Source organism: Stegodyphus dumicola, chromosome 5 (assembly GCF_044657685.1).
Source record: "Stegodyphus dumicola isolate Sdum_Otavi_A_Nest chromosome 5, ASM4465768v1".
Classification (NCBI taxonomy): domain Eukaryota; kingdom Metazoa; phylum Arthropoda; class Arachnida; order Araneae; family Eresidae; genus Stegodyphus; species Stegodyphus dumicola.
Genome location: NC_140772.1, coordinates 183,681,566 through 183,698,065, shown reverse-complemented (window position 1 = coordinate 183,698,065; position 16,500 = coordinate 183,681,566). Strand labels below are relative to the sequence as shown.

The window sequence follows — 16,500 nt, the reverse complement described above, 5'->3', positions numbered from 1 at the left end:
TTACTTAAGTAATGTGGCGTGACTTGTCAAAAGCGGCGCCTCCAAACGACTAATTCCTCCACCTCTTAACAGGAAGCAGAGCCCAGATCCAGCGGTTATGCCTTTGACAATCACGTTGATAGTCCACCGCGAATGATGGATGTCGCCGTGATAACGAAACTAAAGGGCGTCTCTCCTCCCCACCGTTTCTGCAACCGCGCGCATCGTCTTCCCCCCCCCCTCGATTGTGTTCCAGGGCTCCTGTGATTTGCCAGCGACGTGCCGGGGGCGGGTAAAACTTACCGCCACTGTTTGAAAGTCCACAGATTATTAAAAAAAGAAAAGAGTGAATCTAGTCGGAGAAGGAGAACATTGTTGGAAGCCTGAAGAAACGCGTGTGCAAGCACACGCCGATCATGCAAATAAGGGCGTGGTTTTGGATGCTATGACGTCACAGCAAAAGGATAAGGCGTTCATCGTCATTGGGCTTGTCACATTTTGATATATTCCCGCGGGCAATGAAAGTGTAAACTCTCGAATTTGTAGTTCAGGAGTAGAGCTAGAGGGATGGTGCTGCTCTGAAGATTGTACGTCGTATAAGTTTAAAAAAAAGTTTTCAGAAGTATCGCCAATTAAAAAGTTCTTAACCAGGTTTATCGAACTCTTGGAGTTTTAATGGTGTGTTGAAAGACGTGCCAAGAACAAATACGCTTATATGAATGGTCGCGATTATCTTATTTTGTTAAATATAAACTAAACATTTCACGATTAGATGTCTTCACTCTTCAAATAAGGATGTTGATAAGCATTAGCAAAACTAAATTTAAGGTAAGTTCTTTTATTTTGATGGAAATTTAAACAAAGTAATATCTTGGAGCATTATGTTAGAATTTTCATCTGCGTATAAACTATTAGCAAAGTCTCGAAGATTATAGATGACTTTATTAATGTTACTATAAAGTGTATTTCTTATCTACCTATCTTTTTAATTATATCGTGTATAAAGTTATATCCTGAAGCATTATATTAGAAGAATTTTCATCTGCATAAAAATCGCTACTAAATTAAATAGCAAAGATGCAGATGATATAATTAACATTTCTGTAAAGGGTAGAATTATATAAATATTTACACTGCATATTTAAATTTAGCTGTCACAAAACACTCTTATTTGCCTAGAAGAATGATGCATACAGAAATTATACCTAAATTTTTATTTTAATAAAGGAAAAGAGTTAAAAGGCTGTTTTAATTTTGAGGATTTATGAAGCACATATGTTAATTCAAAGAAATGCATTTTCTGCTGTTAATGATTTTCCTTACATTTGAAATAGTATGCAATTATTTTCCTTACATTTGATTGATATGCAATTTTTTATTATTATTATAATTATTATTATTCAAAGATACTGAGATTGTTAGAATATCCTTATTACTAAAACGAAAATATCTCATTAATTACTTGGCTCACTAATTGCATATAAAATGCAATAAAGAAAAGATATAATACTATTTTCTTTTTATATCATTCATGATTTTCTGATGACTAGGGGAAAATTTTATAGTATTTGTAGGTAATGAAAGCATTGAAAAATTATATTATATTTTAGAACATGAAAATATCCCATGCTATTTTGAAATAAAAGCTAAAATTTTATATTTTATTTATAACATTTATTTATAACATAACATAAGTAAACATTCGATCAGATTTGGGTTTGATTCATCTTGTCAAAAAGGTCTAAATATATGTTCATTCTTCCTGTTTATAAATAAGAATAATTTTTTTTATGCTTTTACAAATGGAAACTCCAAAGGCATCAGTTAAATATTATCTAGCAATAAGAACCGTTTGGAAGCATAATGCATCATCCTTTAAGTAATACAAACGGCATTTATCTGCGCATCATTTCTGTATGTGGCAGAAATTGAAATAATCTTAAATCCGATTTAAGAGATATAAGAGATTAAGATTTATAAGAGAATGCGGAGTGATTAATAATAAAATACGAGTATTTATAATCTAAGTATTAAAATTTTTAAATTAATATAAAAATAATTTTTAAATTAATATTTCGTTGTAGAAAGATAATTACAACAATGATTAATTCTAATTACACTCTCTAACATTTTAAAATTTATACTGCTTCATAATCTGAATTTAATTACCGTCATAAAACAAGTAAAGGAAATAAAACCTCGTAAGTCAATACTAACGTTCGATTTTTATAAAAATGTGATTATAAATAATTGTTCATAGTAAGAATGGCCCGGATGATAAAAAAAGGCAAAAATGTTTAATCTTAAAAAAACTGAATTACTAATTATGAGGATAAATATGTTTTGGTGATCTTTGAATCAGTTGATAACTTTTTATAAGAATAAATAAACAGGATAAAAATATGAAATTATAAAACTCCCAATCGAAATTTAATATAATTATCTAATTTTTATCTGAAAATGCTGTAAAATATTTCATTCCTCGAAGAGAAACTACTTTTATTTCTTAAGAGCAGAGCGAGAATTTCCTTGGATTTTTTGTAATTATGTCATCCAAAGAATTAACTATAGAAAATACTCATGTTGCCTTTTTTGTTGTATGTATATGTATTAAAATCAGAAAATAAATCAATATAAAAAATGTCGTATGATTCTAAGGCGCTGTTGATACCTTAATGAATTTAACATCTTCATTGACACTTGCTTTTTCGCTGTATTTAACTGAACAAAAGTGTCTTTAATTTATTTAAAAACTGAAGCATATTTATTTCATGCCATATATGTGGAGTTCGTTAAGAAATGAAGAACGCATTTATGCAAAGTTTATGTAATTTTTCTAACTGTAATGAATTTGTATTGTAATTTTGATTCCAGTAGTATTCAGAACTTATGTTCCAATCCAGTCATAATCAGCTACTAAATTGCTATTCATTATATATAATGTTCAAGGTCGAAGTTTAAAAAATAATAACATTTTTCTAACTCTAAATAGTTTGGCAATGCTAAATATTCATAAGGAATATAAACTGAGGGATATTAGCTCTAACCTTAAGCGGAAATTTTTTTAACGAACCTTTAAAATCACGGCTTTGCACTAGTGTGAGAGGGTGATAAAATGCCAGTGTGATTCTGAAATCATTCTTAGAATTTAAAATTTTTGAAACGAAACACATGACAGGTATTGAATTAATTAGGCTTAAGGTCTAGTTTTTCGTTTGGTATTGCTAAGGTGGCTGCTCTATTAAGGGGAGGGGGACGTTAAGTCATGCAAGGAAAAAAAAGATGGAAAGAGAACGAGCACGACTAAAATGGCTCCGATTTGATTTGATTTCTCTGATTATAGCAAATATACTTCAGAGTTATCTGCTAAGTTAATGGATGCCTTCCTGGAGGTCTTCTTGTAGCCACGTACACATAAGAAAAAACCACGTAAAAGCCATGCAGTTTGCTCGATTGCTGGGATTTAAATTTAGGCCGAACTACTAGTATTCCGAGGCTTAATTGCCCAGCCGTTGATTGAGTCGTAAAATGGCTCATAGATTTACTGAATTCTACGAATTTTTGTTATTAAAATTTCTGATGCAGAATCTCTAAGCGCTCTTACAAGCGATGGCAAAAACAATACGTTCATCATTTAGAATGCAAAAGCGACGTTAACGTGTGAAGAGTCGTTAGATTTTATCGATGGAGGAACGTGAAAAATGTGCAACGCCCTAGCCGAGATTCGAACTCCTGACCTCCTGAATACGCATCGAGCATGCTTCTAGTTAACTCCACAAAGGCATGCGGAAAGGAGGTAGAAAATACTTTATACGTGAATAAAATAGACCAGAACCTAAATGTCCTAATAAAGCGTTTTACTTTGCGAAAAAGAGCCTGCAAATTGCTAGCAATTAACGAAGAAGATTCCGCCGCCGATAGCGGCTGTCTGACAAAATTTTCAGTCACGAACCTCTCACTAAAGAGCGAAAAAAAAAAAGTAGCTGCCGTCTCTGGTGGCATTGCTGCATCGCACAACTGAGAAGCAAACACTTTTAACGTTTTGGAAGATGTGTGTGAGATATTTAAGTCATATGCCATTGATGAACATGATGATGCATGAGTAAAATACGCATTTTATATTGTTTTACAGAACCCGAAAACTCTTTTCTTTCCAAAATGAGGTAGGTGCACAGAGGTGGAGAGAAAGAGTGGTGAAATGTCAGCAACTGCATTAGTAAAGGATTATGGAGGATTTTCCAAGATCTTCCATTCGTCTCCAGTGGAATTCATTTATTTCATGCAGAGGATCGATTGTTATTTATAAATATTAATATTATAGTTACAATGAAACTCCTCATCGCGCTAAGTTCTTAAAGTATCCATTATTGCTGTATTGCTGAATATAATTAAATTACTGTATTGAAGGCCGCTTATAGTCATATCGTTTAAAATGATTAAAATCGCCTAGAACAGCGGTTCTCAACCGGTTGGTGGTACGCGAAGTACTTTTAAATTAAAAAATCTCGCGAAGGGAAAAAAAAAAAAAAAAAAAAAACTTTGGTAGAAATTTCCTGTGATAGAACTTTAACTGAAGATTTCAAAAATAACACCCTTTTTAACTTCTGGCTGAGCCGAAAAAAAAAAAAAAAAAGAATTTTAATGGCATTTCTAATAAGGCTATTAAATTTTTATTGCCTTCTTGCACAACCTATTTGTGTGAACAAGGATTTTCTACCATGTTATATTTGAAAAATAAATACCAAGCAAAGTTAAAAGTGGATCCTACTTTACGGCTAAAACTAAGTGAAATAAGACCAGACATAATTGATCTCTCTTAACAGGCCCAAATTTCGCACTAAACTTTAGAATTAAAGTATTATAACTTAAGTTTTCATAATTAAAATGGCAACCAATTTTTAATCTAATGTTATGTTTGTATATTTAATACATATAAACAATGGGTTGTACAAATGGCAATACAGATATTTAATATTTCTATTGAGAAATTGAAAAATAATTATTGTAAAATGTGGTGGTGGTACTAAAGTTTTTCAGTTTTTGCTTGTATGGTACGCATTTATCAAAAGGTTGAGAACCGCTGGCCTAGACCTATGAGTAATGAATGATCTTAAAGAGGTGTCACTTTATATGTATTCCATAAATGTCTTCACCATAACGTAAAGAAAAGAAATCATATTTCGGATGGTGAGAGCCCCTTTTCCTAATTATTACGAATTTAAATCCTATTTCTAACAAAACTATCCATTCAAATCAATTTCAGATATCTAGAAAATATAATAACGTTAAACTGCCAGTGACGCAAGATAATTCGAATTAGGCAATAACGTTTGATAAAATGTAGCGCGATTCCATCTGAAGGTCGATCCTTTTCTAAATAAAGCAAAAGATTCTTCTTTAGATGCAGCTTTAACCCTAGAATTTTTAATATTGTTTCCAGGAGATTGGGACTTCAATTTTTCATATATCATGGATAGACATATTAAAAAAAAAAGAGTACCGCAGTCCTAAAACGTTTTTAATACGATATTCTACTTTTCTAATAAATAACCCAGGGGTTTTTAATGTATATCGATTGTTATTGTCTTAGTTATTAATATCCTTTAAAACTATGGGGAAGTAATTGCATATAATAAATTTTTATATTTCTGTATTGATACTTTAAATTATTTGTCCTTTTTTTATATATTTAAAATGTTGTTGACTTAAATGAATACATTTTTTTAAATTCCTGTGTGAGACATGGAACCCTTTTTAATTCTAAAAATAATCTTGATCTTGAATTTTATCAGGTTATATAGGTGTTTGAAAATACAATATTTTGAAATTTGATAAAAATACAGTTCTGCAATTAAAACCAATTTTTTTCGTTCATAAAGTAAAACAGCGCCCAACGTCCTAGCGGCAAAACCGTAAAACACAGGTTGTTTTACGGTTTTTGTAGTTTACATTATATGTGACGTTAAATATGAACCGCATCACTTTCCTTAAGTTGTTTGTCATAAAGTGATTTGCCATAATCTAACCTAGTTAATCCATTCTTAAAATAAAAAATTGAATAATTCAATCAATTAATTGTCTATCAATTAATTACTTGTCTTTCAATAAAATTTAAAAAAACTGAAAGCTTTCAGACATTACGCCCAAAGTGAGAGTTAAATTTAAGAAATAGAAAAGAATTTAACATTACGCCCAAAGTGAGGGTGCTTTGGGTTTTTTTTTTTTTTTTTTTTTTTTTTTTTTTACGTTTTGTGTGTTACTTTCATTTATTAAATATTATTTTCTTCGCACTTAAACCATAAAATTCAAAACCCAGCTTATAATAGCTAATTGTTTATGACGAAAAAATTGAGTTATGTTATATTATCTGCAATCAACCATTCTGCCTCTACTAGTTTTCAATATTCCTTATTTATAAAAGAAATATAGGAGAATTATTAAGTATTAATTTCCATTGTAAATAATAGGTGATAGAACTCAGGCCCCACTTGTGTTACCAGTTTAGTACATTAAATAAATAAATAAATAAAAAAAAAAAAAAAAAAAAAAAAAACTTTTATTTTGCTGTAAAATTTGATACATTCATTGCTCAAATTCAGCTGAAGTCCATTTAAGCTTGGCTCTAGTACTTTTCAGTTTTGTCAGAGAGATAATTAATTTAGCTGCAATCCCAGATGTGTTGAATTTCATCACTTTGTTTCATAATTAAATCGAGTATCAGCAGAAAATTCTGTTAGCTGTATTCTAGTTTTTAGTGGACGGATTGATATTTACTCTTGAGTACATGCCTAACTTTCCACAGAAAACAAATATGCAAGCAAGATATTTTTGGAGCAGCCTATAGTCTGCCACTCTGGACCTGGACTTAAGCGAACCTTAATCTTTAAACACAGAAAACTATGAGCAGCGGAGAAGGAAACACCAAATTTGGAAATGCGACTCTTTCATGAAATGTAATGTTTATCGACTGAACCCATCCAATCAAAAAGACTTTATAAGGATTAGAGGTCGAAATAAAAATATAATTTTATTTTGTGAGCAAAGAATACTGATCAATTCCCCCTCCCCCCTTTTATCTTAAGTGCTACGTTTTGCTGCCGTTATTTAACTTACCTTGTCTTATTATTTCACGTATTTTTAATTCACTTAATTTTATTCATAATTTATCTATTAGCCATTAATTTAGGTTATTAATATCGTTATCTCTACATTTCATTTAATTTTAATTATTATATTTTATTATGTATTTATATTTCACAGATTCTGACAACCTTTCATAAGGTTCTAATACTTCTAATTTTTTAAATTATGCCCCGCGTGTTATAAGGAATTTTTCCCTTCATTCCGCATATCTTCGTTGTGTTGACTTGGCACACTTGACGCGTATTCAAGAGGTCCAGGATTCGAGTCCCGGCGAAGGCACTGCAGATCTTTCACACCTCCTTGCTTCCCCCCCCCCCCGAAAAAAAAATCCTTATGACTCTACAATGTAATTGAACTTCTAAACTGCATTACGTATCAAATTGTACAGCTTTCAAAAAGTACTTTTTTATTATTAGTGTTAAATTTTAAAACGTTTAAGTACATGCGTTTTAGTGGCATGTAAATATTCTAGTCGTTATTCAATCTTCGCGACATGTTTTCAGTTGAAATTTTCAAGCTGGTCAGAAACCTGTACATGATACCTCTAGAATTTCTTTTGTGTGGGGTTTATAGAAGATGATGTTTAGTTAATCAAATTTCGTGAAATGTTTGAACTAGAACAAGAAATTATGGGAATACTTAGAACATTAACGCTCTAAATGGTAGGGAATAGGCAGCATTAAGTATCTGGAATACTATACCTGCTGTAAATTATAGCTTATTGAAATGTTTTAAATTTGAATACGTGTGACAAAAATTGTTCGATTTGCTTTTAAGTTAAATATATATTCCTCCCTCCCACAAAAAAAAAAAAAAAAAAAAAAAAACTTTGAGTTTCTGTATAGTTAGGTACAAGATATGTTTGGTTACTTTCTTTAGATTATTTACTTGTCGCTATGGAAATGAGATCAATAATTTATGAACACATTGTATTTATTGTAAGTGTCAGAAACAAAATTAAACTAACATCTTCTAAAATTTCGCGTCTAGCCCATACATTTTTTAATTTTTGTTGTTTTCTCATGAATACTTTTTTGCATTTCAGATTATTTTGTGAAATATACATCTACAGGTATTGGATGCAGGATTAGTCACTTCAATCTAAAGTGTCTTCACAACATTTATTGAAAGCCATTTGAACTTGAGTGCGCATAGTAAGATACGCAAAGGAAATCTATAAACACTTTAGCCATCTAAACTTGTACTTTAAATCTGCTAAGGACTTAAAGTTACTTGGATATTTTCATAATTATACATGATTCTGCTTTGTACTGAAGACAAAAATGCACTGCACTTTCTCTACTAATTTATAAATCGTCTTGTTAAAAGTTAGAACTGCTGAATCTGTGAATATTTATGACCGAAAGCTCTGCTTGTTAAAGTCGAGAAGCTGGAGTGGTGCGACAGCGGACAAGATTTGGCATTTTCCTACCAAGCCATGCTGGCCTGTTCTCAGGCTTCCAGCACACCATTTTCGGTTAAAGACATTCTCAACCTGTCTGATCAAGCAGGATTTGATCAGGCTCTGCTCTTCCATGCGCAGAGCCTGGAGAAACTCTTCGACGACGGAATGGACCCGTTCTATATGGGAAGCAATGGAGGTTCCATTGCTCCTTCAGCATCACCCACGTCCCCCTACTTTTTCGGGGAAATCGTCAAGCAAAACTACCAGCAAGCAACTCCGTTAACTTCTCCTCATGTCCAGAGTTTGTCTCACCTATGCCCGCCTTTCCCCAGCGGAAGTCCAGGGTTACTAAACAGCGGGTATGGTGGAGGGGACTATGGCGATGTCAGCATGTCATATAACAGCAATATTCTCAGGCATTCTGGTGTTTGTTCTACGCCCGAAATGGAAGATAAAAGTAAGTCTTTACTATTTATGTAACTATTTTTAAACTACATGTTATTGTAAAGCAGTGTTCCTCCAACGTTTTAGCAGCATGGCCCTCATGCGTACAGTACCGGCGTATCGCAACTTATGTGCATGTAATAGTTTTCAAGAAGCGATAAGAGGGAGGGAAGGACTCCGAAGAAAATAGTTTAATAATACAATAACAGAAATAAGCATGCATAATTATCAACGAGTAATTATGAATTATAAATTAAGAAATAATTTTAAGTAAATTCATATGACTGTGTAGCAACAAAAAAGAAAAAAGGAATTCAAATTTTCCCCTGACCTGACAAGAATTACATCGTGTCCTAGTTTACTGCTGCAGCAACTCACAGTTTGAGAACTATTGTTGTAAGGGTAATGATAGTTAAACCAGGGTCGTACCTCAGTCTGAAGAGTTGATTAAAACTGAGATATTAAGCAGGCTAATTTCTAAAATAGAATTAAAAACGCTGCAATTTGTTTTTATAACCTTCGCGTTAATTTCAGAATTTAAAACACGAAAAAGAAGGAACCATTTTATTGACATATTATTTGTTACTTCGCTTAAAAATAGTTTTCGATTAGACTTCGTTTCCATACAAAATTACAAATCTACTTATGCAGTATATTTATTATGAATTGCGTATACTATCATTTGCCACTGTATGATCCTTATGTCTTGTTTTATTTCTGCTTTACGCGTATTTTAATGCATTTTATAGGTTTAATTGTTCGTTCGTTGGATCATCTTTTCCAGTATTGCTGCCGGATAATCTAAACTTCGGAGAAGTGAATTAAATTTCCTTCCTTTATTAAAGTACAAGTTCTCACATTAAAGTCGTCTATGATGAGGACAAGGTAATGCGTGGAGAGGGGAAAAATGAGAGAATTCGGGTTGAGATAATATCTTACATCTTTTCAAAAGCTTTCGAGTGATAGTTATAGTAATTAAATGATTTTGTCGAACAAAAACGATAATCGATGAAAGTTTAATCTTCAAAAGAAGCAATAAATGCCCTTTTTCTTCTTGAACGGAGGCAAGGAATGTTATAAGTGTTTGAAAAATTAAGATACTCTGATAAAGTAGTAGATAATTTGTTAAAACTCTGATAAATTAGTTATTTAATATACCGATATTTTTTCCCAAGCATTTTTAGATTCAAGTTTTGAAAATTTTAAAACTATTTGCGTATCATTCCCTTCTTTAGTACGTCCAGAAAAGCTCCCATAAATTTTTAAATGGTTTCGTCCACTTCGTAACAAAGACAAACCCTCGCAAACTACCTGCAAAGTTCACGCCGAATCTTTCCCTTTTAATTGTTGAAAGTTATGCCAGCCTATGCATCGCAGCCAAGCAAACGCAAACTGACATTCAGTCTACGATTTCACTGAGACAGCTACACATTCACTTTCTCTAATTATTTATGTATGAGTTGCAGAGACAATAGTAGGTACGGGCGAGGTTTAATTTACAAGGAAGTGAAATGAAGATACCTTGTTAGATACTATAATGCTAATAATACAATGTATTCTAATTGTAACGCAGATTTCTCTTAAAAAATAATATTGTAACCTAAAGTTTATCCATAACTACTTTTCATTTGTAATGTTCACACTGTAACCGCGGAAATTAAATTATCGCATAATTTTCCTCTATTGGTTTTCGGATGATAAAAGTAGTAAAAAGAATGGTAAAAATATGGTGTTATGTGGTTAAAAAAGTTTTGACTTTATAAGGTATATCTCCAGCCTTCTTAGCATGCCTTCGTAGTGTAGAGATCAGCATACTCGACGCGTATTCGAGAGGTCCGAGGTTCGAGTCCCGGCGAGGGCACTGCTTATATTTCACGTCTCTCAGCATCAAAAAATTCTAATGTCTCTGAAACTTTATGAAGTTAAATACAGTAAAGCTAGTAAGATTGTGACATACGAGCGCTGTACCGAAAGATCATGGATCGGAAACATTGAACCGACTCCTTGGAAACGATTGTTAATTGTCACCCATAAATCTGTGTCGTCATCGTAAATCTGTGCCGAAATCTGTGTCGTGTTTTGTTATTCGTAAAGCCAATGCATGTTGGCAAAGTCGAACTGTAGTATACTTAAAGCATACATAAGATGGATACTGTTGAATACCGTCGCAAAATTAAAAAAAGATTCTCTATTTAATTTTGTGTCAGTTCATGTAGAAATAGACAGGAACATTTCAGATTATCGAATTAGAGTATGGTGAAGAAGAAACGGGCAGATTAGCCGTATTTAAGCGGCGGAAGCATTCTAAGTAAAGCAGTACAAAGAAGAGCTGAGAAGAAAGCCTCCGTTAACATGCGTGTACGATGGGAATATTAGAAAAGTAAAAACGTTGTTGAATAAAAAATGGACATGTATCTATTCGTGTATTGTCAGTTACAATTAATGCTGGCGTAGCAAATTGTGACAATACTATCAAAAATTTTCTGATAATCTGAAGATTAGAGCCACATTGAGTAAATAACTAAAGAACAAAAAATCCAATGTATTCAGTGATGCTAGACATTTCTTCAACGAGAAAGGTCTTAATTGTTGCAACATGATAAATACCACTCACGATTCCTGAGTCTGTAGCATTATAATTCCGATCAAAGTAAGAGCCCAGCGTATAGATATATAGCAATTTACCGAATCAATTGAATTTCGTGTATCTAATAGTTCCTCAAAGACGTTAATACTGACTTTTTTTGTTTAATATCTGTGAAACAATATTCTAGCTCTGGATTTCAGAAAAATAAACTTTAACCGGATATTATTATGCTACTGTCTGGCATAGGAATGTGATATTTAGAGTAATTCTAATTACGGCGGTATATAAATTTTTTAAATTAATGTGAAAATTATCGTGGATTGTCGATTAATAAACAGGTTCCTCTAAGAAGATAGAGTGCCGCCGAGATGCATAAGTTTTCTTAAAAGATTTGTTCTACTTTTGATTTTAAGAGTAATATACTAAGGTACCTAATTTTATTTTTAAAGTTTAGTTTAACTAACTAAAAATAAGAAAAAATTTAATAAATATAAATTTATATATATATATATTTAATTTAATAGGAAAACATTTAGTGTATAAAAATATAATTATATCAATAGTTTAATGCAACTGCTGGCACTAATATTTGTTAATAATATAATTTATAATAGTTCGAGCAATTCGATTTGAATTATTTCGTCAGAATAGTTTCCCCTTGATCGTAATACGACAGGATATAGAAGCTTTATAGAAAATTAGTGGGCTGTTTATAGACCACTCTTCATACAACCCACAACCCATCGCATACGATTACTAGGCTTTTCTAATATTTTAAGCCAAAGAAAATTTAGCATGTACCCAAAAGCAAAAAGTTTTATATTGGCTGTCTTACTGATTCTCGGAAACGTGTTTGAGAAGCATCTCTGAAAACGGTATGTAACAAAATACGAGTGCCACTCTTTCGAAAACCACACTTCAAACCTCTTGAGGACTAGTATTCCGAATACTGATTTCAGTTTACGAAATTCCGGAACAGCTCTTTTACTCTGCATATTGACTGTGACAAGAATCGATGACTATTAGTGACAAGAATCGTCAATTATTAAGAGCTCAGATTTCAAGTTTAATTATAAAAGATGACCAGATTCTGTTTGTTAAACAATGTACTTTATTTCAAGCAATTAACAATATTTATTCCATCAGTATTTCATGATAAGGAATAACAAAACAATCAAGTAAAAAAAAAATCACAGCATTCTAAAAAAATATGCTTAATACATATCGCACGTATATTTTTCTTTAATTCGACGCTTCTTTTAATCATCGATCAATCTCTGAGCTTACAATATTTTAGTAATATTACATTATATTAGCAAAGCCTCTGTTTTTTGCTGTTTGTACGCATGCTGTTTTTATGTGAAATGCGCATCTTGTTATTGCATTAATTTTCATTAATAATTCAGTTGCTATAATTTTGCAAGTTTGAAAGAAATGTAAATACTTTAACAATGGAAATTGTTATTTGAAATTACATTAATTTCAGTTTTATTCTCAGTTTAATATTGATCTTTCTCAGCTATTAAAAATCATTTTAAATTCAGTAATACGTCCAGTAATTCTTTAGTCGGTAATACTCCTCGATGACAATATTTTCTTCTGAATAACTATTAAGTTTTCCTCCATTACACCGAAATCTTCAGAGTCATCCATTTAAAATTCTGTAGTTTATAACTGCTTAGTCCGTTTTACTTAGTGCGGAATGAAGTTGGAATAGAAACCTAAATATCCTTTAATTTATATTTGTGCACTCTGTAAGTTCCGTTATAAAAAATATGAGAGTTTCAGAGAGTAAGAGGCGTCGCTTCATCGTGGTTAATTTTCAAGTAAAATGCATATTCTTCATATTCTTTAAAAATGTAGTAAAAGAATCATGGAAAAAGCAAAAGAATTTTTTAAACCTTGTATATAAGAGCAAAAACTCTGACCTTGTCCTTTAGAAAAAATTCTTGTCATGAAGAAATGACACAGTGAAAACAATATTTAAAAAAAAAAAAAAAAAAAAAAAGTAAGCTTTTAGATTTTACATTACGCCCAAAGGCGCCCCCCCCCCTTTTTTTTTTTTTTTTTTTTTAACAAATTCCAAATTTGGGCTTCCAGATGCCCATAATCCGGTGGAAACGTACGTTATTCAAAATTTGATGACTTTAGGTACCGTTGTTTTATCACAATGCGAGAAATATGCATATATTTATGCGGATTCTTCATTATTTAATTCCTTTAAATATAATACAGGGGTCTCATATTTGGTGGCAACAATTTGAAAAGTGAACCGACATTTATAGTGAACCAACGCAAAATGCCAAAACGAAATTAATAGCCCTTCTGGGCTAAAGCCCTTTGGGTTAATAAAAAAATTAAATTATTTAGTATGTGTATTTAAGTATGTTGATCAACGTTGCCGTCTGCAGTGGAATACAGGTAAAATACAATAGTAAATATCAATTGAAATAAACCGTTCTTTTCAATTGTTTTGATTTAAAAAGTTTTCTGAATTGGAAAAAAAAAAAAAAAAAAATATTCAAATAATTTTAGCAAATTATGTCAAGAAAATGAACCTCCAGGTTAAAGAGTTTTAAACATGTACCCTGTTTATTAAATTTCATTAGAACATTTTTAGTAAATATGCGTAACTGTATAAAATCTTGGTTCTTAAATTTGTTTCCTTAAAATGCAAATTTCAAATTTTGTTTTAGTTAAAGACATTTTAATAATAAACAAAGGCCTTTCATCCCTCAATTTTCGTCTTCTCTTTTTTTCATTCTTACACAGAGAATTCAGAACTCTTTCAGGATTCGGATCCGAGAAAATTTTAGATCTCTAAGTTTCATTGTCGAACAGCGGCCGAGCGGTAAAGTTGCTGAACGCTGGTAGTTCGGTCCGATGTTCGAATCCCGCGAACGGACTGGCTGCATGGTTTTCCCCATGTGTAGCGTGTATTTGAGCCAGTTTCCCTTAGAAAGTCCTCCCCGGAGGCATCCCTTCCCTTAGGCAGATAGCCCTCGAGGCTTTGCCATATTCACACACACACATTGTCGAATATTCTTCTGGCCTAGAACCTTCCAATGCATTTTCTTCAGTGCTCAAATTAATGTTATCTTTACAGTAAAGTTTAAGGTAGACTAAGTGAAACTACTTTACTGTGCAATTTAAATTGGGACGAAATGATTATTACGCAAAATTTTAAGTTTACCAGCTGGCGACAGCAGGCTCCTCAAAGCAGTTTAGAAATATTTTAGGCAATAAATTAGGGTCATTGCACCATTTTTAAACTTGTTTCTGTCAGAAGAGGAAGATACTTTTACAGACTTTTTAAACACGTTTTGCATTCTTTCATTTTAATGTCTGCAAATGGACATAATGTCTAAAAAGAGAGCAAAGATTATCGCACTTTTAACAGTAAAAAAATATTGATTCCTCCGCTGATGTTGAAAATCGTGCGTTTTTCGAATTATGGGAAGACATAATGAAACCGGATCATTTTCTCTAAAAGAAGGGCAAATGTGGAAAGAAAAGACTTCAAAATCTGCTCGATTCCTACTTCCAAAAAAACGAGCAAAGATCTTAAGGAGATCTATTGTTAATGATATTCATCCTCCAAAAGAGAGAGGGGTAGATTTCTCACCTAGGGGCGGAAGGCGAGAAAGCCAATTAAAAACTAAATTGCATCAAATGAAGCAAAAGCATTTATTGTGAGCCACAAAGTATAAGTGTCCTAGACCATAAATGACTGGAAAAATACAATTTTCATCGATGAGACTCATTTATTTGTTCACACCTAATTTTGTTAGATGAAGCAAATGTGAATCTATAAAACCTCAGCATATCCAACAAACCGTAAAATGCCTTGAAAAACAAACGTGTTGGTGTTTTTTCATTGTAGAGAGCACTGAAAGTTTTGCTCCTATTAATGTACATGGTGAATTCATCGAAGTATATAAAAATATTTAAATGTAGGATTGTGCTATTCTTGACAGCTTTTGTAGGGACATTTCAGCATGACTTTTCCATGTCACAATTCAAAATCTGTCAAAATGCTGATGTTGGAAAGTAAAATTATTGTGCTAGATCAGCGGTTCTCAACCGGTGGTACGCAAGAGGAAAATAGGTGGTACGCAAAGAAGCAAAGTATTTTTAACTATTAAATTCAAAAATTAAAACCCCAACATCCTGATTAAGTTTTCTCTCTAACACTCGTAAATTTATGCGATCTGAGCTTAGTTCAAGAGTGGTGGTGGTTGTAGTACTTTGTAGTGGTGCTACTAAAGGTTTTCAATTTTTGTTTAGATGATACGCGTTAGTTTAAAGGTTGAGAACCGCTGTGCTAGATTGATCTTGGAAATTCATTAATTAAATCCGATCGAAAACTTTTGGCATAATCTCAAGGAACATCTTAGCGAAATGGATTCCACTACAAAAGAGCACATGATTAAAAACGCAATAAAAGTGTGATTCCACGACAAAGGGTTACAGGCAAAAACAATCCCGGACGAAAACAATGCATAGCAAAAACATCGTTGCACAAAACGTCGGTGAAGAGAAGAAAGGAAGGAGAAAACATCGCAATTCTAAAATTCGCAGTTTCTGATACATTGTCGTCGAAAATGAAGTTTTTCAAAAGCACTGCCGTTTTAAAAGATTGTTCTAGAAACTGTCGAATTTAAAAGTCATCACATGATGCACAGATATCTGTTTTTCAAAAGTCGTAAATGTTTATTCGTATAATGATTTGTGAGCGCTAGAAGAAATGAGGAATATGTTTACCTATATAATTTCGCATTTTTAAATTAATTTAATTAATGGATTTTTGCTAAATAACCAGATGGAAATTTAAGCATTAAAAACTGAAAATGAATAGAAAATTAATGCTACGCATAACAGTTAATAGAATTTCAAATTATGTGGTTAACTATTAAAGAACATTATTCAATTAATCACTTTT

At 32.2% G+C, this 16,500-nt stretch overlaps 1 protein-coding gene across 1 annotated transcript in view; it reads left to right on the top strand.

Annotated features, from left to right (window-relative positions):
- The first annotated feature begins 282 nt into the window (after positions 1–282).
- LOC118181235 (homeobox protein Nkx-2.3-like) overlaps positions 283–16,500 on the top strand; it is a 73,727-nt gene continuing 57,509 nt past the window's right edge. The window contains exons 1-2 of the mRNA XM_085817447.1: positions 283–807; positions 8,168–8,984. Coding sequence (XP_085673573.1) covers positions 8,561–8,984 — 424 coding nt within the window. The 5' untranslated portion in view covers positions 283–807; positions 8,168–8,560. The remainder of the gene's footprint in view (positions 808–8,167; positions 8,985–16,500) is intronic.